The sequence below is a fragment of the Heterocephalus glaber genome, unplaced genomic scaffold, assembly GCF_053883595.1.
Source record: "Heterocephalus glaber isolate CG9 unplaced genomic scaffold, H.glaber_assembly_v1.0 deba00000937, whole genome shotgun sequence".
Lineage (NCBI taxonomy): Eukaryota > Metazoa > Chordata > Mammalia > Rodentia > Bathyergidae > Heterocephalus > Heterocephalus glaber.
Window position 1 is genome coordinate 15,706,060 of NW_028258173.1, and position 24,904 is coordinate 15,730,963.

At 37.1% G+C, this 24,904-nt stretch overlaps 1 protein-coding gene across 19 annotated transcripts in view; it reads left to right on the plus strand.

Annotated features, from left to right (window-relative positions):
- The window catches only part of Bptf (bromodomain PHD finger transcription factor), a 137,743-nt gene that overhangs the window by 35,109 nt on the left and 77,730 nt on the right, over positions 1 to 24,904 (plus strand). For 11 of the 19 annotated variants that reach the window (XM_087208207.1, XM_087208205.1, XM_087208209.1 and 8 more), the window contains exons 3-6: positions 4,718 to 4,941; positions 8,617 to 8,823; positions 9,362 to 9,550; positions 22,270 to 22,458. In XM_087208207.1, the coding sequence (XP_087064333.1) occupies positions 4,718 to 4,941; positions 8,617 to 8,823; positions 9,362 to 9,550; positions 22,270 to 22,458 (809 nt within the window). The remainder of the gene's footprint in view (positions 1 to 4,717; positions 4,942 to 8,616; positions 8,824 to 9,361; positions 9,551 to 22,269; positions 22,459 to 24,904) is intronic. The other 8 variants (XM_087208214.1, XM_013067619.2, XM_087208220.1 and 5 more) reach the window with 5 other exon arrangements.

Here is a 24,904-nt window from a genome sequence, read left to right on the forward strand (position 1 = left end):
CAGCATTTGAGGCTAAGGCAGGAGGATTGCTGCAAGTTTGAGGCCAACCTGACTACAGAGTGAGTTCAAGGCCAGTATGAACTACATAGCAAGACCCTGTCTCCAAAAAAAAAAAAAAAACCCAGTGAAACAAAAAACCCTCAGAAACTTATTGTCTCACAGTCCTCCAGGTCAGCAATCTGAAATCCAGTGTTGGTAGAGTCGGTTCTTTTTGGAACCTCACAGAGATTTTATTCCATGCCTCTTTCCTAGCTTCTGGCAATCCTTGGCATTCCTTGGCTTTATAGAGAAATGTATCGCTCCAATCTCTGTCTGTCTTCACACCACTTCTTTACTGTGTGTCTCTGTGTGTCCTCTCCTCTTCTGAAGAGACCAGTCATTGGATTTAGGGATGATTTTATCTCCACTGATAAGCAATTATATCTGTAGAGAAGCTAATTCCAAATGATGTCATACTCTTTAAGATTTTTGGTGAACCTGAATGTTGGGGAACACCATTCAACATATTACAGAGTTTCTTACTCTTTATTTGAATGGATTGTTTAGAAATGAAACTTGAAACTTACTGTTAGTATCACTACCTAGCATGGTAAGTTAGTCAGACTTTCTATCTACTAGGTAAAAGTCAGAGAAACTTTAAAGTGTAAGCATAGAATATGTATGTTTGCCCTTAATTACATTTTTTGGCAAACATTTTCTTTCCACCCTGTGCTCTCCCTGCCAGCCTGTGAGCTCTGGAGAGCGGGTCCTGCTGTGTCTTTAGGGCAGTGGGGCCCATTCAGGTGTGCCTCCGAGCAGGGTAGGCCTGCAGGAGCAGCTTCTGTGGGAGCTGCGTGGGAACTGCTAAGCAAGACACGCACATGCCTGTGTGCTTATGCAGGAAGCTACTGTCACTTTATCGTTAGGACAGAATTTGGATACGGACTGTAAGTAAGCCCAAATACAGTACATTAAGTACAAATAAACAACTTCTCTTTAAAAACTTCAGTTATTGTTTACTATTTTGGCTTTTTCTACCATAATGAATTTATCCTTCTATAACCTTGAGAAGAAAACATTAAGCCCATGTTAATATTATCTTTGATGAGCAGATTAAAAAATGGTTATTGCCACCACTTTTTCCCTAGGTATTGGGGTTGGAACCCAAGGTCTTCACACTGAGCTATATTCCCCACCCTCTGACTCCCTCATCCCCACTTTTTTTTTTTTTTTTTTAAAGGCTCTCGCTGAGCAGCCAAGGCTGGTCTCCTGATCCTCCTGCCTCAGCCTCCCAGAGTGCTGGGACAACAGGCAGGAGCCACCATGCTCAACTGCTGGCATATTTTCAGAGGACATTGACAAACTGTAGTTTTAGGGGGAAATTATCAGGGTAGTGAAGTCTTTAAACTGTGCTGTGTGAGCAAAGACTGACGTATTTGAGCATGTTTGGCATAAAGAGAAAAAGCAGAGTAAAATTATAGATGCTGTGAAGGATTTGAAGGATGTTGTATGGAGGAGGTGTTAGGTTTATTTTGCATAAACTAGCAGGAAAAAAAAAGGGGGGCTAACTGGTAGCAGTACTATGGGTCTGAGGCATCTCATTATCAGGAAAAAGTTGCTAATAGCAATTCCAGTGTAGAATGGATTGCGTTTTCTGTTGTGGATGAGACACTTTGTTTGTAGATGCTGGCATGGATGTGACATAACAGCTGTTAGAGATCCTTTCAGGAGTCTGAGTTGCTTAAAAAAATTGACAGAATGTCTGCTTAGTTAAATATGTTCCTATATCATCTCATTTTCATAATGAAATCTTACACTTAAAAATTACATTTTGTATCCAAAACAACATTTTTAGTTAGAGTGGTTTTCTTGTTTCATTGAAATACGTAGATATGGCAATACATCTCTTAATGATGAGGTGTGAGAGTGTATGTGTGTGTTTGTGTGTGTGTATTTGCTTTTTGGTCCCAGGTATCAAACTCAGGACCTTGCACTTGCCAGGCAGGTGAGGCGCCACTGAGCTAAATCCTCGGGCCTATGAGATGTGTTTTGCGAAGTACAGCATTAGGTGAGCTTGTTGTTGGTGTGGACATCATAAAGTAACTTAATAAACTAAGATGACTGTGCTGTCACTTGGCAGTATGGCACCAGCCTCTGTTCCATTGTTAACTGAAACGTTACCATGTGGTACATAACTGTGTTGTGTTGTGTTTTGTCTTCTTTCCTCTCCTCCTTCCCTCCCCTCCCCTCTTTTCCCCTCCTCCTTCCCTCCCCTCCCCTCTTTTCCCATCCTCTGCTCTCCCCTCCCTTCTCTGCTCTGCTTTGTGTGTGTGGTGCTGGGGATGGAACCTATGTATCTTAGTTACTTTTCTTGTTGCTGAGACAAAATACCCGCTACCCAAAGTTAAAGCGGGGAAAGGTTTATTTAGCTCACAGTTGGTAGATGTTTCAGTCCATAATTTGCTGGCTCCAAGGCAGAGTGGTGTGGCAGAGGGGTTTTGCAGTGGAGAAACAGTTCATTGCACTCAGAAGACAGCAAAAGCCACAGTGGACCTCACCAGCATCTTTTTGCCCCTTTATCTCATCCAGACTACTTAGGGTAGGTGGCACTCACACCCTTAATCCTAGTGCCTTTGAGCCTAGCACTGCACTATGAATCAGTTCCTGTGTCACACACTGTAGATCCAGCCACCTCTGAAAAAGTCCCACCTATGACTGCATGATGTTTTTGGGGGGGCACATCTAGAAACAAGCCATAACCACCATGCCCCATGCTTGCTAGACAACTCTACTGTTGACTATACCTCCACACACATGACAATTTTTGAATAAAGAAAAAAAGAAACAAGTAATTCAGCAGGCCTCTTTATAACAATGGAAATCCTTAACATTGAAATTTTAGAAAATAAAGAATAATGCTGAGCCAGGTGTGGTGGAGCACGCCTATAATACCAGCACTTGGGAGGCTGAGGCAGGAGGATTGCTGTAAGTTTGAGCCCAGTCTCAGCTATGTCAGAGACCCTGTCTCAAACAAAACAAAACAACAGAAATAATGGTACTATTATGTATCTCTTAGGCCTTAGCCAGAGCTCACTAAGTACTTTCTGTTTTGATAGGAGAGTATGTTTTAAGAGCTTATTATTGGGCCAGGGATGTAGCTCAGTGGTGCCACACCTACTTTGCAAGTGCAAGGTCCTGAGTTTGATTCCCAGTACCAGGGAAAAAAAAAAGAGCTTAATATGAATATTGATGTGAAAACCAGATATCTTTAACCTGGTAAATTTGAATAAGACTGCTGTCATCACTCAGTCATGGTACCTCAGTAGAAATACCCATTAGAGGGCCAGGGATTTAGCTCAGTGGTTCTGCCACGTGCCCTGAAAGCGCAAGCACCCGAGTTCGATCCCTGGTACCAAAAACAAAAAAAAAAACAAAAAAAACCCAAACAAACCCACTAGAGAGTGAAATCTAGAGTGGATTTTTTTTAAAAGATTCTCAGAAATTTGTATGGAATTACTTTTCTTTTAAATTTTGGGTAATTTTAACTTCCTTTTATAGATCTATGATTTAATATGTCCTTTCTTTCTTCAAGCATTCCTGGAATTCCTCTAAAGTTTTACTACTGTAATGGTAGTACTGTTTAATATATATTGATCCCTAATGTGCCCACGCACTATGATGCTGTATCATAGTACCTTTAGGTTTTATAGTGGCCTCAAGGCAGGTATTGCTGTGTACCCATTTTATAAGTGAAGTGAATAAAATGTCTCAGAGACTCAGAGTGGTATGTCTTATCTGTGTCTCAAGTAACTGAGCCCATTCAAAGCCATGTCTTTTCTTTTTTTGTTGTTTTTTTGGTACCAGGGATTGAACTTGGGACCTTGCGCTTGCAAGATAGGCGCCAGAACTGCTGAGCTAAATCCCTGGCCACCATGTCTTTTCTTAAAGCCAGGTGCTTTGCACTTTGTAGTTTGCCATTGAGGACACAGGAAAACCAGACTCAAAGACTTACCCTAGGTGTTAATCTGCCTTTTAAAAAAAAATCAGTGACCATCTTTGTTGACTTTTCTAACTCCCTTCAAAAATCACCTCAGAAGAATTTAGGCACAAAAGAAGTTGCTTCTGTTCTCTCCAGTTTGTGCTTTGTCTTTAGGAAGAGAGATGAGACATTGTTGCTTGATTGAGAGATTCCTTCAAGGACCAGAATTGTAGCAAAGCGATTATACTATTTAATGGAAATATTTCTAAACTGTATTATAATGTGCACCTGCTCTCTGCCTCCAATGTACTGAGCATAGTTAAACATTTCTGAGGGACTTGGGTTAAAATTCTTATCTCATTTGTTACATTGATGATCTTAGAGCTGATGGAACTGAACGGTCCTCCACAAAGTACTCTCATGTGGCCCTGAGTTTTGAGGTCATCTTTCTGTTTGTCGTGATTTTAGATAGCCTTCCTTACTATCTACTACCTCTCTTGCTGCTGCTGGTCCCAGATTATTTTAACCTAAAATGCTGTAGACTAGGAAATCAGAGCCATTAGAGGTTGCTTAAATGAAATAAAAGTTGATTTTAAATAAGACTGGAGGGAATGATTTGTGTTCTCATAACATGAACATAATTGTGTTTATATATATTGAGCACATCAACTTTTGTGTTTTGTATTTTCATTGATGAGATGAAATCATGAAACAACTGACATTGTGTCTTAACATTTACTTCCCTGCTTTTCACAACAGAGAAGAAGATACAGAAAATGAAAATGAGAAGAAAATCTGGTACTACAGCACAAAGGTCCAGCTTGAAGAATTAATAGACTGTCTAGACAAAGATTACTGGGAAGCAGAACTTTGCAAAATTCTAGAAGAAATGCGTGAAGAAATCCACCGGCACATGGATATAACCGAAGACCTGACCAATAAGGCTCGGGGCAGTAACAAATCTTTTCTAGCTGCAGCTAATGGTGAGGGGGGAATTTTTCTTTTTGTTAAATTTGAAATCTCTGTAAAACTTGAGCATATAGTAAGATGTCCAGGTTATGTATATTTTACTTTAATTCTCTATATTTTATTTTCCCAGGATAACTTCACTCTAAGTAATTAGAGATGCTATACCATTTTAGTGATTTTTTTTTTTCTTCTTGTTTTGGTCATTACTAATATTCCCCAGTTTGTTTGTTTGTTTATTGGTGCTGGGGATTGAAACCATGGCCTTATATGGAAGGCAGGCATTCTATCATTGAACTGTACTCCCCAGGCACAGTTCTACTTTTAATTATAAGAATTATATTATTGCCAGATGTAGTGATGCGCGCCTGTGATCCCAGCACTTGAGAGGCTGACACGGGGATCGCTGTGAGTTCAAGGCCAGCCTGAACTACATAGTGAGAAAAACAAAACTTTGATTTTGGAATAGTGTAGATTTATACAAAAGTTGCATAGCTCAGTGGTGAAGTGCTTGGCTAGCATGTCTTGGGTCAATCCCTAGCATTGCCAGAAAGAAAGCAGAAAAGATAATGCAGAATCCCCACAAATGTTTTTAACATCTTGTTTGTGTGATATGCTTCTCAGAGCCAGTGAATCAATATTGATACACTGTCATTAAGTAAAATTCATACTTGATTCACATTTCCTTACTTTTTGACTAATGTCCTTTTGCTGTCTTATGATCTCACCTAGGACATGTCTTCCTCTAGACTGCCAGTTTTTTAGTTTCATTGTTTTGTTTTGTTTTGTTTTTTGAGACAGGCTCTCACTATTAGTTTAGGCTGATCTCGAACTGGTGGCAATCCTTTTGCCTCAACCTCCCAAGTGCTGGGATTACAGGTGTGCTGGCTCGCTCTTTTTAAAGCAATAAAATGCTTTAAAACATTTAAAACTGTTTGCAAACAGAAGTGTTCAACAGAATTTTGCTTCATTTACAAACTCCACACCAAGTGATAAACATGACCCCAGTCATCTTCCCAAACAAACACAGATGTAGCCATCTTTCCCAAAATCATGAAACAAATTAAGTTTGTACAGCGATGTACAGTTGTAAATTCATGTGATATTTTTTGAAAAATATGTATAGTACAAAAGGATGTACAGTGAAACGTGAATCTCTCTCTTTCATAAACTCTATAATCAGTTTTCTTTTTTTATTTTGTGATGCTGGGAATTGAACCTAGGGCCTCATACATGCTAGGTAAATGCTTTACCACTGAGCTGAGCTACAAACCCAGTGCCCATACCTTCCTTTTTACAGAGTCAAAGATTACTGCCATTTTTTTATCCTAACAGCTATATTCTGTGCATACTTTAAAAATAATCACCCTTTCCCCCCAAATAGCACCTTTTAAAAAAATTTTAGATAAAGTGAACTGTACTTTGGATTTAAATGGTGAGATCTGGATCCCAAACATTACATACATATTATTGAAATTATTGAAATTGCTGTCCTGTAACTATTTTAGATGTTCATATACTCATTGCCTTTTTTGTTGTTCCCGTGCTGGGAATCAAACTTAAAGCCTGCTAGGCAAACACTCTAGTCTCTGAACTTTTTTGCAGTATTGAGGATTGACCTCAGGGCCTTTGCCCTGAGCTACATTCATAGCCTTTTTAAAAATTTTGCGGGCTGGGGATTTAGCTCAGTGGTTTCACCGCCTGCTGCGCAAGCGCAAGGACCCGAGTTCAATCCCCGGTACCAAAAAAAAAAAATTATGAAACAGGTCTTGCTAAGACACATAAGTTGCCCAGGCTAAGGCTCAAACTTGCAGTCCTCCTGACTCAGCCTAACAGTGTTGGGATTACAGGTGTGTGCTACCACACTTGGTTTTTTTTTTTGAGACAAGTTTAGTTCAGGTAGGTCTTAAACTTAAACTCACTGTGTAACCCAGACTGTCCTCAGACTTGCAGTGATCCTTCCGCCTTAGCTTCCTGAGTGCTGGATTACCGGCATTAGGCACCATGCCTGGCTAAACTGTGAATTCTTACAGTAATTAAGATTAGGGTAGATGAAAGAGAGTAGTATGGGGAATTGACCAGCTCCAATATAATCACTTTCCTAGAAAAATCACTTATTTCCTAATAGTGATTTACAAGATGTTTTTTGTTTTGTTTTGTGGTGGTAGGGATTGAATTTAAGGCGTCAGATGTAGGAGGAAGTGCTGTATCACTAGCTATTACACCCCCTACTCCCTTGCAGTTTTTTTTCTATCCTAAGAAAGGATATCTATAAAAAAGCTATCTATAATTTAGGAATTAATTGTTGAAAATGAAGGTAGAGAACAATTAATGGAAATGAAAATAAGGAAATCCAAAATATAAAAAGGAGCACATGGGATTACAAATGTTTCTTCTTATTCCTAAACATTGTAGTGTATCTGGTAAGCTTATTTATTATGGGGATACAGTTTAGCAGTTCTGAAACTTTATCATGTGTAACAGAATTGAACAAGTAACTAGATATATTATAGATAATAAGAGGTTTCTCACTGTCAAAGAAGTTACAAATTAGCAAGGGGCTAATGAGCCACAGGAAGATACTCACAGATGAACACACATACATACCCCCATGCACTGATAAATACGGAAATATACATCTGTACATGCATGGGTTAGGACACAGAAATATATTTTCTAGCTGTGTTGTCTGAGAAAGCCTAGAAATAGCAATACTCCAAAAGTAACAAGCACACCTAGCACACAAACCATAACTTCTAACCATTCTGCAGTCAAAGAACTGTGGAGAGGTAGCAGATTCTAGGACTGGGGCAGGGAAAATATAAGGTAGCCTGGAGCATAGTGAATGAGTGAATGGATGGATGAGACATGTGAAAAGGACACAGGACTCTGAAAAGTGACCAAAGCTGCAACAATTTGAGCAGCAAAATAGTGATGGTACTAGATTATAGTTAGTATTCATGTGTCCACACTAATTTACCTTGTGCTGTGCACTCTGGTATTTTCTTTGTCCTGTGGTTGTACTGTGCTGTTGTGGGACTCTGCCTAAGTTCAAAGAATATTAGCACCTGTAGGGATTTAGGGACTTTCAGAGTATTTACCGGACTTCAGAGAGAAGAGTTCTCTGCAAATGGGCCTCTGTTGCTCAACACCACCACCCCACCCCATCCCACCTGGTACCCAGTATTCAGGACCTTATACTTGAGAGGCAGGGGTGGTGCCACTGAGCTAAATCCCCAGCTCTGTGCTCCTTTTATACTTGAGAAGATGCAGAGCTGGGGAGGCTAGGTAGCGTGACCCAGGGACACAGCAGATTCAAGCCAGATCTGTACTGGGTCCCAGGTCTCTAGGTTTTTAAGTTTTACAGTGTGGTGCTCAGACTGAGTCTAGGTCAGCTTGCAGCTGTCTGTGGCAGAGGATCTATCGCAAGTCTTAATTTGAGAGACTTGTATACTTTTTTCTTTTTTTAAAGAAAGTTGAATCTATAATTAGCATGTATTTTCTAGAAATGAAGATACCACAAATTGGTTGAGTTCCGTAAACAAAATTTGTGTTTATATTCTTGACTTTTTCATAGTGCCGTGCTTTAAAAATATTTAACTTTTCTCTTTAATATTAAAACATAATAATATAGTACTCTTATAGTTGATTATATATAGAAATAAAATTTTAAAATTTGTTTTACATTATAGAAGAAATTTTGGAATCCATAAGAGCCAAAAAGGGAGACATTGATAATGTTAAAAGCCCGGAAGAAATAGAAAAGGACAAGAATGAGACCGAGGATAACAACAGTAAAGATGCTGAGAAAAGCAGAGAGGAGCTTGAAGACCAGTCCTTTGAGAAAGACAGTGATGACAAATCACCAGATGATGATCCGGAGCAAGGAAGATCTGAGGGTAAAAGAATTACTTGGTTAAAAAGAAGTATCTTATTAGCAATATTTATGAACCTGCCAATTTATTTGCAAAATGAAAGTGAAAATTTTTATTGCAAATCTCAACTTTGTTTCTAAGGAGAGTATGATACCTTCCTCCCTTGTAACAAGAACAACAGCTATAGTGAGTTTTATGTATTGATAGATTTGTGATAATGTTATACTTGTATCTCTACTTACACTTCTAAGAAGTTGCCGTTCCCTGTGAGATTTGTTGGTGAAAAATTGCTGTATTTCTACCAGAATATACACTTGCATGTGATAAAAGTATGTTCATTTTTTATTACTTAAAACATTCTTAATATATTAAACACTTTTAAATAAATCTTTGGATTACCTAGCGCAAAAATATCCCAAAATCTGATTGCTTTTAAATGGCCATCAAATAGAAGCAGGTTTTCTGGTGATTGATCATTGTTAGTAGTTGGTTGAATGTGGCCATTTGTCCAAAAGCAATTTTAAAGAATATCTTTAAAGTTTTGTTGTGCATTTTGCTGTAGAGCCAACAGAAGTTGGGGATAAAGGTAACTCTGTGTCAGCAAATCATGGCGACAACACAACAAATGCTTCTTCAGAAGAGACTAGTCCCTCTGAAGGGAGGAGCCCTGTGGGGTGTCTCTCAGAAACCCATGATAGCAGCAACATGGCAGAGAAGAAGGTGGCATCCGAGCTCCCCCAGGATGTGCCAGGTACAGAGGGCAGTGTACCAATGCCTCTGTAATGGGGGGAATCCTTCCCTTTGTAGTAGAAGCTGAATGTCACCTGGAACTTTAGAGTATGTGTTCATTCATGCTGCTTGCTCACAGTGCCATCCCTGATTGCTACATTTCACCTAACACCTGAAGTTCCATAAATGTTCTGGCAGGTAGTGCTTGAAACTCATCATAATCCTCATGCTTTTTAAACTCCATTTAGCTGTTCCTGTTTGGTAGACTTATTTGTATATTTTATCACCGGACTCATAATGGCAGATATTTTGGGTTTAATTACTTACATATTAATGGCTCAGTGTTGAATGATTTGACCCTTCCACCTCTGTAAATACTAACAAACTAATTTTATGTTTGCATGTGCTCATGTAGCTTTTACATTTCAAATCATGTTATGACAGCAAATCCATCATCACAAAACATTTTTGCAAGGTATATTTTTATGTAAGTTAACTACTTATTCATATGTTAAGCTTTTTAAAATTAAAGTTTTACTCTAAGTTATATTACACCAAGAATATTGTTGTACCTTTTTAGTTTTTTAAAAATGCAAGAATATTTTTATGATGGGAGCTTATGTATGTTTTTCAAAAAATTCAGATGAGTACTGTATTAATCATTAATAATGTTACCAAAAACCAAGAGGCATAGTTGAAGAAAATCTTTTAAAGTTTTTTTTCCTACATGTGTGTCATCTATTTTCAAACTTTCAGGGCCTGGGATTTAGCTCAGTGGCATCGTTCCTGCCTTGAAAGCACAAGGTCCTGAGTTCGATACCCAGCACCAAAAAATAAATAAATAAATAAATAAATAAATAAATAAATAAATAAATAGTCACAAACCAAAAAAAGGAATTGAAAGAAAAAGTGGAATTAGAGCTTAAAACAAAACAAAACAAAAAAAACCTTTCAGTATTTGCCTTGCTACTCCTTATGTAAGGTATGAATCTGATGTGTTGGAAGCATTAATATTTGGAAGACCTGCATGCTGAGTCTACTTCTGCCATTAAGTTAATGTCATTTACTCTTTTAAGAACTCTGTTCCTGTTTTAGAACATGAGTGATTTCAACAACCAGCAGTTTTTCTTCTGGGGGCTTTCACTTGAGTACTTGTCAGGAGTTAGCTGTACTGCTGAAAACACCAAGATAAGATTGGGCTACATATAAGGTGTATGTGCAGGCTCCAGAAGAATCAGCTCTCAGCAAAAAATCCACAGTATTTATACTGATGAGAGAGTGGTCATTAAGATGAAGAAAAGTCTGGAAACTGCCATGTGGTGAAATGGATATAGAAACAAGTTCATTTAGCCTAAAAATCAATAGGCTGGGTAATTAGAAATAATGTATTTGTCCGCAAATATTGAGGGGCTAAATCAGGAGCAGGGGAGCAGAGAGTAGACTTGTTCTTTGATGTAGGGTGTTAGGTCATATAAGTAGAAATTATAGCAAAGAGTATTTTGACTAAATATTAACTTCCTTAAAACTGGGCTTGTTTACAAAATAGAAATAATAAATTTGCTTTCACTACAGGCATTAGTAGATCCCTATCAGAGATTAGTTCAGTGAGAATCCTTTATTGAAGGTACTTGAAAATTCAGATAATTATAATTTGTTTCAATTAAAAACGATTTTTTTGAGATAGGTTCTTGCTTAGTTCAGGCTAGCCTTGGACTCACTATGTAGCCCAGGGTGGCTTCACACCTGTGGCAATTGTCTTCCTGGCTACTTGGATTACAGGTGTGGGCCACCACATCTAGCTTGATTCAGTAATTTTATGGTTAGATTTTTAGAAACCTGTTTAGTTGTTTTTTGTTTTTTGGTTCTTTTTGGTACCGGAGATCAAACTTGGACATTGCGGTTGTGAGGCAGGCGTAAACCTGTTTAGTTTTTTTAAAAAATTTATTCTCACAGTTACATATGCAGGGTTAAAAAAAAGTGAAGTACTACCACCTAAATAATGTGGAAAAAATTCATTTTTATTGGGATCTTGATTATATTTTTAAAAATTATTTATTTATTTATTTTGAGACAGGGTCACACTATGAAGGTCAGGTTGGCCTTGAACTCACTATGTATCCCAGGCTGGCCTTGAACTTGAAGAGATCCTCCTGACTCAGCCTCCAAAGTGCTGAGATCACAGGTGTGTGTCACCATGCCTGGCTATCTTTTCATTTTATTGGTACCAGGAATCGAACTCAGGACCTTGCGCTTGCAAGGCAGGGGACGGAACCACTGAACTAAATCTGCGCCCCCATGGCTGTCTTTCTAGATTAATCAAATTTTTTCCCCCCGGTACCAGGTATCGAACTCAGGACCTTGCACTTGTGAGGCAGGTGCGGTACCACTGAGCTAAATCCCTAGCCCTAGATTAATCAATCTTAATGTAGATTTGAGACTTACCAGTTAATATATGATTTAGCTATTCGGGCTTATGTGTGGGTTATGGGAATTGAACCTAGGCAAGCACTCTGCCACTGAGTTACATCCTCAGCCCAGGTTTATAATTGAGCTTTAAACCAAACTCAGTTGAATAACAACTAAGGTTAGTTTTTTAGCATACATTGCTTTTTAAGCTATTTATTGCCAGTTTATTTCTCTGAGATATACATTGTTATTAAAAACTATTATTCTAGGGTTGGGGATTTAGCTCAGTGGTTTCGCCGCCTGCTGCACAAGCGCAAGGACCCAAGTTTGATCCCCAGTACCAAAAAAAAAAGAATAAAAACTATTATTCTAGTGTCTGATGTACATTTTAAAAGAATGCCAAATGAATAATATATAAAAAATTCTTAGGATTGTGCCTGACACACATTAACTGCTCAATAAATGGTGAGTATTTATTATTACTGCATATATAGTTAGCTGTCTTGAAGAGTGAGAAAGCCTCAGAAGAAAAGAATAGTAAAGTGAATGAATTAAATTAGTAGTCCATTTACTGATTCAGTAGTTATTAGGCAACATAACTGGTTCTAAATGAGGTTTCTTACTAAACATTACCGTTCAGATAGTATTTTCATGTATAGTTCGTAAAAAGTACATACAAAAAGTATATAATAACCTGGACAAAAAGTTTTAAGGAAGCTGGAATGGCAGCAAATAGCAATTGTCAATGTAGCTGCTATCATCGCAGGTTGGGGGGCCAGTGGTAGTGTGAAAGTACTGTATGGCTGAAGATGCTAGCTCCTTAAAAAAAAAAGGAACAGACTCAAATCCTGATATTATCCTACTTGTTTCCCAGAATATGGAAAATATTTCTAAAGATGTTATGTTGAATATATCATACTAGTGTTTTATTTTGGTGTTGCTGCTGGGGATCATACTCCAGGCTGCACACATGCGAGGCACGTGCTCTACCACTAAGCTATACCCTAGGCCCTAATGGAATAGTTTAAAGAGGAATTGGGTTATTTTTTTCAAGTGGATAAACATTCTGAGACTAGTAGAGTTATGTCAGTGACCAAAGTAAAGTATGAGCCGTTGACGGCTTTGCATTCTAGGGTGGGCGGTAGACAGACCTCAGGCCCGAGTTCTGACCTTGAGAGAGTACCCCCTGCTGACTGCTGTTTTTTTGGCTCTCTGTGCTCTAATTTATTAACAGGTATTTATTTGTTTTATTTATTTATTTTTGGTACCGGGGATCGAACTCGAAACATATTTATTGAGTGCCTACACTGTGTCTGACAGTGTACTAGGCACTTTGTCCTTAAACCAGTCTCTGGTACTACAGTACTCTTGACACCCCTATAGTCAGTGGATGAGATGCATTATTAAGAGAATTGGGATGGAGGAATTACCCTAGGCAGATTAAAATAATGGCTATGATAGAAACATTTCACTTGGTTTTCTTTTTTCAAGTTTCAGAATGTATTTTGATACCTGATTTGTTAAAACTTATATATATTGTCAGATTGGAAAGTGTTTTAGGGTGGAAAGTTTTTTGCGGGGTAAACTTGTTCATTGAAGTAAAGCTCATAGATATTAAATGAGCAGCCTAATTATTTTTGCAGAGCAAACACACCTGTGTAACCACATCATGCAACTTCTCGACCACCAGGAACACTTATCCCCACAAACTTAGTAACTATTTTGTCTTCTAACACCAATTGGTGGAATGTAACAGCATTTTAAAAATATGGTATTCTTTTATATAAACTGTCCTGATTAATTTTTACTTTCTATATGTTGATAGCTATTTAAATTGTTTCTAGCTTTTGGACCATTGTGAATATTACTTTACATGTTTTTGTGCACATATATATCTTGCTAGAGATAAAATATGCTTTTGGGTTTCCTAGGTCATTGAGTTTGTATATGCTTATCTTTAATACATACAGTTTTCTAAAGGGGTTCTACAAGTTCACACTTTACCAGGAGTAAGAGTTTTAGCAACTCTACATGCTTGCCAACACTGGTCTCATCACTGTCACTTTCTCTTTTAGCAGGGTTTTGGGGAGCATTCTGGTGGGCACATAAAGGTTATTGTTTGTGCCTTCATTTCCTTGGTGATTAAGAATATTGAGTACCTGTATGTGTCTGTGTGTATATAAATATATAAGTCACTTGAATTTTCTCTGTTGTGAAGTGCCTGTCATTTCCTTTGTTCACTTTCTATTAAATGGTCTGGTTTGTTTGTTTGTAGTTGTTTCAGGGGAGAGAATACATCTGGTTTCTGTACTGCATTTTTTTTTTGGTACCAGGGATCGAACTCAGGACCTTGCGCTTACCAGGCAGGCTGTGGTACCACTGAGCTAAGTCCCCAGCCCTGTACTCTATTTTGACTAGAAACAAGGTTTTGCATTGATTTTTTTTTTTTTTTAAACCTCATATACATGGAATCTCATACACACGGAATAAATATAACTTGGTTGTGATGAGTTTTTTTCTTATATATTATTGCATCCAGTTTAATGTTTTGGTTAGATTTTTTTTTTTTTTTTTTTTTGGTACCAGGAATTGAACTTGGGTCCTTGCGCTTGTGAGGCAGGCGGCGAAACCACTGAGCTAAATCCCCGGGCCTTGGTTAGAATTTTTCATCTACTATCCTGAGTGAGATTGGCTTGTATTTTTCTTCTCTGATAACATCCATATCAGTCTCTGGTATCAAGATTATTTTGTCTCATACATAATCCTGGGACCTGAAGAATTAAGGCTGATGTTATTTATTTCTTAGATAAATAACTCTAAAGGAGTCTGGTTAATGTTGATAAGTGTCTCATATAAACTTGAAGAGCATATATATTTGTTTTCAGTTGTTGGATGCAGTAAAGTTTTTAATTGTGTTGTATTCTATATCCATTGCTATAGTTTGGTTTTGTGTTGGGATTTGGACCCAGGCCCTTGCACATGGCAAGCCCTTATACTAAAACAGCATGTGTTTTATTTATGTTATGTCTCTAGATTTAATGCCTGGGATTAGGAAAAATATTAGTAGTTGCTAACACTGGCTTTATTTCCATAAATTTTAAAATTTCTTTGAAAATGTGTTCTTGAATACATTGAAATTCTCACGTCCATAAAAGTGAACTATAAGAATGTACTGATTTAACCTTTTCTTAATTTGTTGGAATAAGGACACTTTAAAAGATAGTCCTTTAAAAAAAAAAAGATAGTACTCTGCTTTAGTTGTAAATTTCATTAAAGAGACGTGTGGTGAATGTGAGGCTTCTTGATATTGGATAGTAAGGTGAAATATTACCCATATAACTTTTACATCATTGAATTGGTCAGCGGTAGTTTTTAGAGGTGCTGTGGTACTTTTTTTATTCTCTTTTGTGTTTATAGTTACTAATTGTACAATACATTCTAGTTATTTTTACTTCATTTATTTTTCCTTTTAAAAAAATCTACCTTTTACAGAATTCATATAAAAAGTAACCTTTTTTCTTTGTGTGGATTTTTGGTTAGTGTTTTGTTTTTAAGCAGAGAATTGACATTTTAGAATTGGTTTTTGTGATTGTGTTCAAAAGTGGAACATCAGGGTCATCATATAGTTTCAGTTAGGGGTTAACTACAGAGATGTTCCTATTGTTGTAATTAACAGAACCAAGGACAAAAACCATATGATCATGTTAATAGATGCAGAAAAAGCGTTTGACAAAATCCAGCACCTGTTCATGATACAGAAAATTGGAATAATATGCTTGCTTACCTTACAGTGTTAGGAGTAATACCATGCCGCTTCATACTTTTGCCACTTCCTACTTCACTCTTCCTACTTAATATTTAATACTTGCCATTTCACAAATATAAGAAACTAACAATAGCATAATGCAGTTTACTTTTTCTCCCCACTGCATCTGATTTTACTATTTTAGCTGTTGTCTCTTTTACTTCTGCCTACATTACCAACTCACCTAACAAAGTTATTATTTTGTTTTAAACTATCAGCTGTCTTTTAAGGAAGTTACAGGAAGAAAAAAGTCATTTATGTATACCCACATATTTACTATTTTTGATGTTTTTAATTCTTTTCTGTAGATCTGAGTTTCCATCTGTTATTTTCCTTCTGCCTGAATACCATTTAGCACTGAAATATTTTATTTTGTTCTAACTTACAAAATGTATCTTTGCTAGACAAAAAAAATTCTAGGTTGACAAAAAGAAATTTCCCTCTTGTTATTAATTTATAGCCTCGGTCATATACAATGAAAATAATATTGTAAATACCAAAACCTATCATATTTTCATTAGGGTTAAAATGTTCGGACTGTAAAGATTAAAATGTACGTGTCGGTGGGCTGGGGATTTAGCTCAGTGGTGCCGCCACCTGCCTCGCAACCACAAGGTCCCAAGTTCGATCCCTGGTACCCCTCTCCAAAAAATGTACGTGTTGGTAGATGTTATCTTCTTTGTGGTGTGCTTAAGCAAATACTTGAAATATTCTCTTTATTTTTGGTAGCGGGGATCGAACTCAGGTCCTTGCACTTGCGGGGCAGGTGGCAGAACCACTGCGCTAAATCCCCGGCTACTTGAAATATTCTTAATCCCTTAGCCTAATGTAGTAAGAGGTCAATAACAATTATTTTTTAAATGCAAAATCACTCTTCTAAACTGAAATAGAGTTTGTGGTAATCTTTGACTTATTAACTAATACCTTAGAAGTTTCAATAGATGGAATGTGAGCCTGGTTTGCTTTCAGTGGGTCTGTAGATTTTAGATCAGAAGGCCTGAGTAGGGGACTGTTCATTACATCTATCCTCTCCTTAATGACAGAGATCTCAAGTATTTTAAGATATAGGTACTTAGAACATCTTAAGTTCCCACCCCACAATAATTTTCTTAGCTAAATCCATACTTGAGGTATAGTATGGATGGAGAAAAGATTTTCTGGGTTGAGCTAGAATGTAATTGTCTTTCTTACATTTCTGTAAAAAAATATATTCTGAAGTTCAAACAGCTCAGAAAATGAGGGACTAACTTTATGATTTCATTATTTTTAAAGATTCTATCTATCTATCTATTTATTTATTTATTTGGTACCGGGGACCAAACTCAGGTCCTTGTGCTTGCGCAGCAGGCGGCAAAACCACTGAGCTAAATCCCCCGGCCTCTAAAAGATTCTTTTTAAACAGAAGAAAGGGATGGTGTAATTTACAAATCTAGATCTACTGTAGGTATAAAAAGAATGCTTAGTGAATTTGATGTTATTTGTGTGAGATTTCTTTCCTTTCTTCCACATGTATGCATTATTCTAAGTGAGTTAGAGTTTACAAAGTGTATTTTTGCTAGATAAAAATATTCTAGGTGGGCCGGGGATTTAGCTCAGTGGTTCTGGTGCCTGCCTTGCAAGTGCAAGGACCCGAGTTTGATCCCTGGTACCAAAAAAAAAAAAAAAAAATTCTAGGTTGATCAAAAACATTTACTTCTTTATAGCTGTCAGGTTTTGTATTGGGGTAGGTGGTGCTGAGAATTGTACCCAGGCCCTCACACATCTTAGGCAAGTGTTTTACCACTGAGTTGCACCCTCAGCCCTCAGATATTGTTTTTCATCTTTATTTGGCATATAAAATTTTTGTTTGTGTAGTTCAGGGAATTGAACCTAAGGCTTTCACACTGAGCCTACATCACCAAATTTGTTTTTATTTTAAGACAGGGTCTGTCTAAGTCACTAAATTACCCAGCCTCAGCTTGAATTTGTAATTCTCCTCCTTAGCTTCTTAGAGTGCTGAGATTACAGGTGTGTGCTATCATGCCAAGCTAAAATTTTAATTTTAACAAGTACCCTGGGAACTTGTTGCCAAAAAAAAAAAAAAAAAAGTTTAAGTCCTTTCAACCAACCTTCATCTATCTCCCTAACCCAGTCCTCTTCTCTCTCCCTTTCCTGGAGTGAAGGGAAACTAGAATTGATGCTTTTGATCTTGGAGATTAAAGTGATATACAGCTCATATACTCTTACCTCATCAAGTTAAGCTATATGATTTTTCTAAAAACTATATTTATGATCAGTGTTTTAACTTTATGGCAAGAGTATGATGTTAAATGTGACTTTCAGAACTTCATTTGTTAACTTTGTATTATTTAGCTAATATGTATGTTATTCTTTTGTATTAGTTGCATGATAATATTCCTCATTGTAACTATACCATAGTTTGTATATCCTCTTTTCTGTTGGTGTAAATTTGGATTGTTTCCTACTGAGGTATGTTTCTAAAATTCCAGACATCATATCAGCCCTACATACATTACTAAAGAATTAATGATATGGGGGCCGGGGATTTAGCTCAGTGGTTTCGCCGCCTGCTGCACAAGCACAAGGACCGGAGTTGATCCCTGGTACCCAAAAAAAAAAAAACCCTAAACAAAAAGAATTAATGATACGGACATTTTCTTATGTAATTACAGAACTATTATCATTTTAATAAAGCTGACAGTTCCTTACTGTCATGTAATATTCCTTCTATATTCAAATTTCCTCACTTAAAACATCTTTTTCAAAATTTTTGATATGTTTGAAATAACTGCACATGAGAGGATTCACACATGATGACATTTGGTTTTACATCTCTTGAGTCTCTTAATCTAGAGTACTTTCCCCTTCCCTGACTTTTTAAAAGAACAAATACTGTTGACTTTTTTTTTTTTTTTTACTGTTGACTTTTTTAACAAATCCTAGTCTGTTCTCCTCTGGTACAATCTATATTTAAGATTTTTCCAATTTTAGTATCTGTGCTGCCGAAGTGAGCACATTTAGGATTTTTCTATTGCTTTTCTTACAGTGTTCTTTAATTTGTTCTAAAGCCTTGGTTAGGTTCAAATTGAGCTGGTTTTGGCAAGAGTAATTCATAAGCAAGGTGCTAGGTATGGTATTTCATATTTCATCATGCCTGGTTGTTTTACCTTTAGAAATGCTAAGATTGGGCCAGGGATTTAGCTTGGTGGTTCCACCACCTGTCCCAAAAGCGGAAGGGCCCAAGTTTGATCTCCGGTACCAAAAAAAAAAAAATGCTAAGATTGATATATAAGTTTGATCAAAGTTAAGGTAATGAGATTGTAGGGTTCTCTGTCAAACTTTCATTCACTGGCTGTGATCTTTCCAGAATGAAGTATCTTATTTGGAGACTACAGTACAGATCTTAATTCTTTTTTTTTTTAATTGGACTTCTGTAAAAAAAATCTTCCCTCATTAACTGAAGTTATTTGAAAATACTGAGAGTTCAAGCAAGAATAGTAAAATAAATGCTTTGTTTCTCTTAAATTCAAAATCAGTAGTTGGTGCCCAGTTATCTTTAGTGGTGGTTGAGTTCCAAAGTCTTGGACGAGGGATTTGGCTTTCTTTTTCGAAGTATCAGATTTAGGAGTCTTTTTCTATTGTTTGTTTCAGTTACTTGCAGTTATCATTCAGTTTGCTTCTGTTGACCAGTGGAAGTCCCTTCATGTTGGCTTTTGAGTCCTGCTATGACCTCAGTAGTCAGTAGCTTCCTTGCTTTTTGGAATAATGATAGTTCTACACCAGGCTTGGAATTTTTTTTTTTTTTCCTCCCAGGAACTCTTAGTTCCTTTTAGTGGGGAATGGTGTTTAGAGACCACAGTCTGATCCGAGAGGTACTTATTGCTGTTGGGCTCCCACTGGTTCTAGGCTTCTTTGGTGGATAGTATTAGGAAATATATTGGGCAAACCAGGTATAGTGGTGCACACCTGTAATCTCAGCTACTCAGTAGGCTGAGGGAGGAGGATCACAACTTTGAGACCAGCCTGGACAACTGAGTGAGACTGTGTCTCAAAAGAAAAATTTTAAAAGGGGTAGGAATGTAGCTCAGTGGGAGAGCACTTGCTTGGCATTCTTGAGGCCCTGGCTTCAATCCTAGCACCAAAACAAAACAAAAAATAAAAGAATTAGCGAAGCCAGATGTGGTGGCACAACGCCTGTAATCCTAATATTTGGGAGACTGAGGCAGGATGATACCTGGGAGTTCGAAACTAGCATACATAGTGAGTTTGAGACCAGCCTGAACTACATAATAAGGCCTAGTCTCCCCCCCCCAAAAAAAACCCCCTGGTAAATAGAAAATACTTTCAAAAAGAAAAAACCATCAGTCTACATTGACATTTCTAGTTCAGATTGAGGATGACATACTTGGTTTCTTTGTCTTTACATTTGTATTTCTTTTCCCTTACACCGAAAGCCTTAGTTTTAAACCACAGTAGCTCAGTTATATATTTGCTTTGTCTTAATGCAGAACATTTATGTCCTAATGTGCATCATTATGTTATATATAGTGTTTTCCTAATACCAGTACTGCTTTTGATAGTAAAAATCCTGAGTAGCAGTTAAAAATTTTTTGTAGCTCTTTATTTGTCCTATAATTATTTGCATACTTAACTTGTCCTATATTTCCTGTAAGGACATATAATCAAAATACTGCCTTCCAGTGGCGGGGGATTTAGATCAGTGGCACTGTGCCTGCCTTGCAAGCGCAAGGTCCTGAGTTTGATCCCCCGGTCCCCCCCCCCCAATATTCCTAGTCATTTGAAGTAATTATTTACTTTATGTAGTTCTACACAAACTGACCTACAGTTAGTGCATTTGTTTTTAAATTTTAGTGATTGCATTTCTTTTAAAATTTATTTTGACTTATTTCTGGGGGTTTTTTTTGTTTTGTTTTTGAGACTGTAATTCAAGCTGGCCTTGAACTCACAGAGATCCTCCTGCCTCAGTGTCCTGAGTGCTGGGATTACAGGCGTGGATCCCCATGTGTGGCCTAGTGATTGCATTTCTAGCTTTAATGTTTTGCAAATGTAAAACATTTATGTTACTACAAAACCACGTAGCTGGATATATGCAAAGAATTTTCACTTCTTTCCATTTCCTTTCTAAGTAATCTCATCTTTTTCTACCCTTATAGGTAGCCATTTTTATTCTCCTGATCCTCCTGCCTCAGCCTCTTGAGTGCTGGGATTACAGGCATGTACCACCATCCCTGGCCTCTTTTGGCATTATAAATAATGCTTCACTGAGTAGCTAAGTATTTTTGCTAGTGTATTTGAGATAGATTTCTAGACATGAGATTTCTAACTTGAGAATAAATGCATGTGTGATTTTTCCGGAATTGTCAGTTCCATTTTATCCACCTTGGACCATTTTCCATCCCCACAGAAAAGTGTGAGGATTACCTGTGAACAGCCTTTCTCTCCACCTGAGTATACTATGGATTTATGGATTTCACCATTCTTTTTTTTTTGTACTGGGGATTGAACTCGAGACCTTGCACTCTAGAGGCAAGTGGCAGAACCACTGAGCTAAATCCCCAGCCCTTGGATTTCAACCATTCTGAAAACTAAGTAGCTTCTCCAAGTAGTTTATATATTTCTTTTTCTTTTTTTTTTTTTGGTACTGGGGATCGAACTCGGGTCCTTGGGCTTGCGAGGCAGGCGGTGGAACCACTGAGCTAAATCCCCGGCCCAATTTTGTATATTTCTTAGCTTAAATTGTGAACGTACTTTCGTAAGTTTAAAGGTTACTTTCATTTCTTTTGTTATTATTTCTATATTCTATCAGATTGTTGGGTTTTTTTCTTCAGAAAGCTATTTTAGGAGCTCATCATACAGTCCAGATAACCATTGTGACACACTGTCAGCCACTTTTGCCTTTAAGTGGCTTGAAGAATATCTCAGTAATGACAAACAGAAATGCAAAGGGAGACTTTTTCTGAGGTTCCACAGGAAAACTTAGGCATTCAGTTCATAGTAAGATTAATTTTGATACACGTTTAGCAACTAAACTCTTAGTCATGTTATTAAATTGTCTTAAAAAGTTAATCACCATTACCTGGGGCATAGAGTTCAGGGAGAAAACCTTAGAGATAAGTAATCCTGTTTAATTCTGTTTCTAATACTGTTGGAATACATTTGAAGAGTCAGAATATAAACTTGTTTTGAGATACTACCTCAGCAAAACTGCTGGCATGTATCGGTTGTTTTTTGTTTTTGTTTTTGTTTTCTTCAGCTCTGGGGTATCTCAAAGATTGTCTGCTTTGCGCTGTAGATGATATAAGAGTCTGTGAGTTAATAGACTGAGAAACCTTGAAAAATAACCCACAGGGTGGTGCTTACCAGTTTCTTTTCATACAGTGCATTATTCATACATGATCAGTTTTTAGTTTTAAAATAGCTTTGTAATGAAATCCTGAAACAAATGTCTTTTCTGACAATTAGTTTTTATGTGATTTCCAATTTAAAAATCAGATATTCTATTTTTCTAGAAGAATCTAACAAGACATGTGACAGCAATAACACTAGTGCTACCACTACCTCCATCCAGCCTAATCTGGAAAACAGTAACAGCAGCAGTGAACTAAATTCTTCCCAGAGTGAATCTGCTAAGGCAGCTGATGATCCTGAAAATGGAGAAAGAGAATCTCATACACCTGTCTCTATTCAAGAAGAGATAGGTAAGAACACACTTAACCATTAAAGGGAGCTTTTTCTTTTTCTTTTTTTTTATATTTTGAAATTTTTTAAATGAAAGTTTGATGGGGGTGGGTTAAGATTTTCCTTTCACTTTTTTCTTGTTTTTGTTTTTAACACAAATAACACTTGAACGCACTGCTTTTACTTAAAAAATATAAAAGCATACAGAGGAAGAAGAAGGGGAAAAACTCTGGTCCTTTTCATAGCTATCCTCACGTGTAACACCGTCAACATTTTGGTGTGTAACATTTTAGATCTTTTTCCCTGTAGTTACATTAATGTATGTATGTTTACACAGGCTTTTTAAAAATTGTTTTGTTTTTTGTTTTTTAACATAACTGGGATCATTCTGCATGTATTGTTCTGCATCTTTTTTTCACTCAATAACATGTTAGGGGAACTTTTCATGGTATAAATTGTTTATTTTTAACTGCTGCATGATACTTGATTATTACAAATAATGCTTTTTAACATCTTCAGCATGTATATATACCTTTGTGTACTTGTGGAAGTATTTCTAGCAGTGTAGTAACAGTAAATGGATTTTTGCTGGTCATATGATAGGTACATTTTAAAAATAGTATTGACTACTGCTTTGTTGTATATCAAAAGGGATTTATATGCATTATTCACATACATGTCTATTTCTACACTTTTATACCTAAATTCAGCATCATTAACCCTCTTACACTTTTGCCAGAGATAAAGTGTTTCATTGAAAAATTTGCATATCTCTGCTTACCAATATGGTTGAATTTCTTTTCATGTGTTTATTGGACTTTCTGTGAATTGATTATTCATATCTTTAGTCACTGTTTTCCATTCATTTTTTTACATTTTTCTTTAGTGAGTTTTAGGAATGCTTCATGTATTATGGCTATTAATTTTTTATTTTACATATATTTATATAGGAGTTATTTTTAACTCTGCTGTTTGGTCATACAAGATTCTTTATATTTTTATATAGTTAATTTTTTATGTTTTTATTTTTCTTTTTGGTACTAGAGATCAAACTCAGGACCTTGGGCTTGCAAGGCAGGTGCAGTGCCACTGAGCTAAATCCCCAGCCCCTGTAGTTAAATTTTAAAATCTTTTTCTTCAGGGTATCTGTGGATTTTGTGTCCCATTAAGAAAGACTACCCCTTTTCGATCCCTGGTACCAAAAAACAACAACAACAACAAGAAAACAAACCACCCCTATCCCAAGAGTGTACACATTTTTACAGTAATTTTTCATAATACTTCTAACTTTGCTTTTAATCTAATTTTCTATATGATACGAACTGGGGATCTGTTTTTTGTTTGTTTGTTTGTTTTTTGGTACTGGGGATTGAACTTGGGTCCTTGTGCTTGCACAGCAGGCAGCGAAACCACTGAGCTAAATCCCCAGCCCGTGGGGATCTGTTTTGCTTAGAATTTTCTAAATTGCAAGTGACCAAACCAACTTAAACTAGCTTAAATGAAGAGTAATTGTAATTAGCTGATGTAATTATAAAGTCTGAGCCATCATCATCTGGTGTAACTGGATCCCCAGGTATAATGACTCTGTCTTCCTCTCTTTCTCTTTCACCTTTGGATCTGCATATGTTTATGTTTTAATTTCATTCTCTCCTAATACAGACAGGCTTTTTCCAAGTGGCAGGAAAGATGGCACCAGCAATTTGTATTCATATCTTTTCAAGGTCTGTGACCCAAAGACAAGGCCCCTACTCCTGCTCCAAATCAAAAGTCCTTGAGGAAGGAATTTGAGTGGCCTATCTTGGATCTATTGTTCTCATCCCTGTGGCCAGGGCAGGCAAGGTATTATGATTGATGACTCCAGCAAAGTATGTGATTGGAGTGGGGTAGGAATGGTTTGCCAAAGAAAGAGGGATGCTGTGAAGGTAGACTGCGTAAATGTCTACAACTCCATCTTTTGATGGCTCAGCACATACATGTGTACTCACACTAGATCCCATACATAGCATTCAAAAATGCCTCTGTCTAACATAGTACACAGATCTCACACACAACTGAAAACTTCTAAAAGCCTCTGTCCAGCAGTTACACCCAGAAATTATAATTGTATCTTGACCTAAACCTAGGATTTCTGTATGTTGTGCATCAATTATAACAGGTCTGGGTATGACTTACCTTGATTTAACAATCTGAGAGCCAAATCATGAATTTAACTTCCTATAACACTCATTATTCTTACTTTGTGAACAATCATCTTTTTTTTTTTTTGGTACTGGGGATTGAACTCGGGTCCTTGCGCTTGCGCAGCAGGCGGCGAAACCACTGAGCTAATTCCCTGGTCCTAACACTCATTATTCTGATAGTGGAGGGGTTCTTTGTTAAACCTGGGAGAGTGACCATGAGTGAGAAGTGAAGAGTATGAGATTTCCCCATCTGGAGGCCATTCTGTGTTAGCAGCCTAATTCCTGC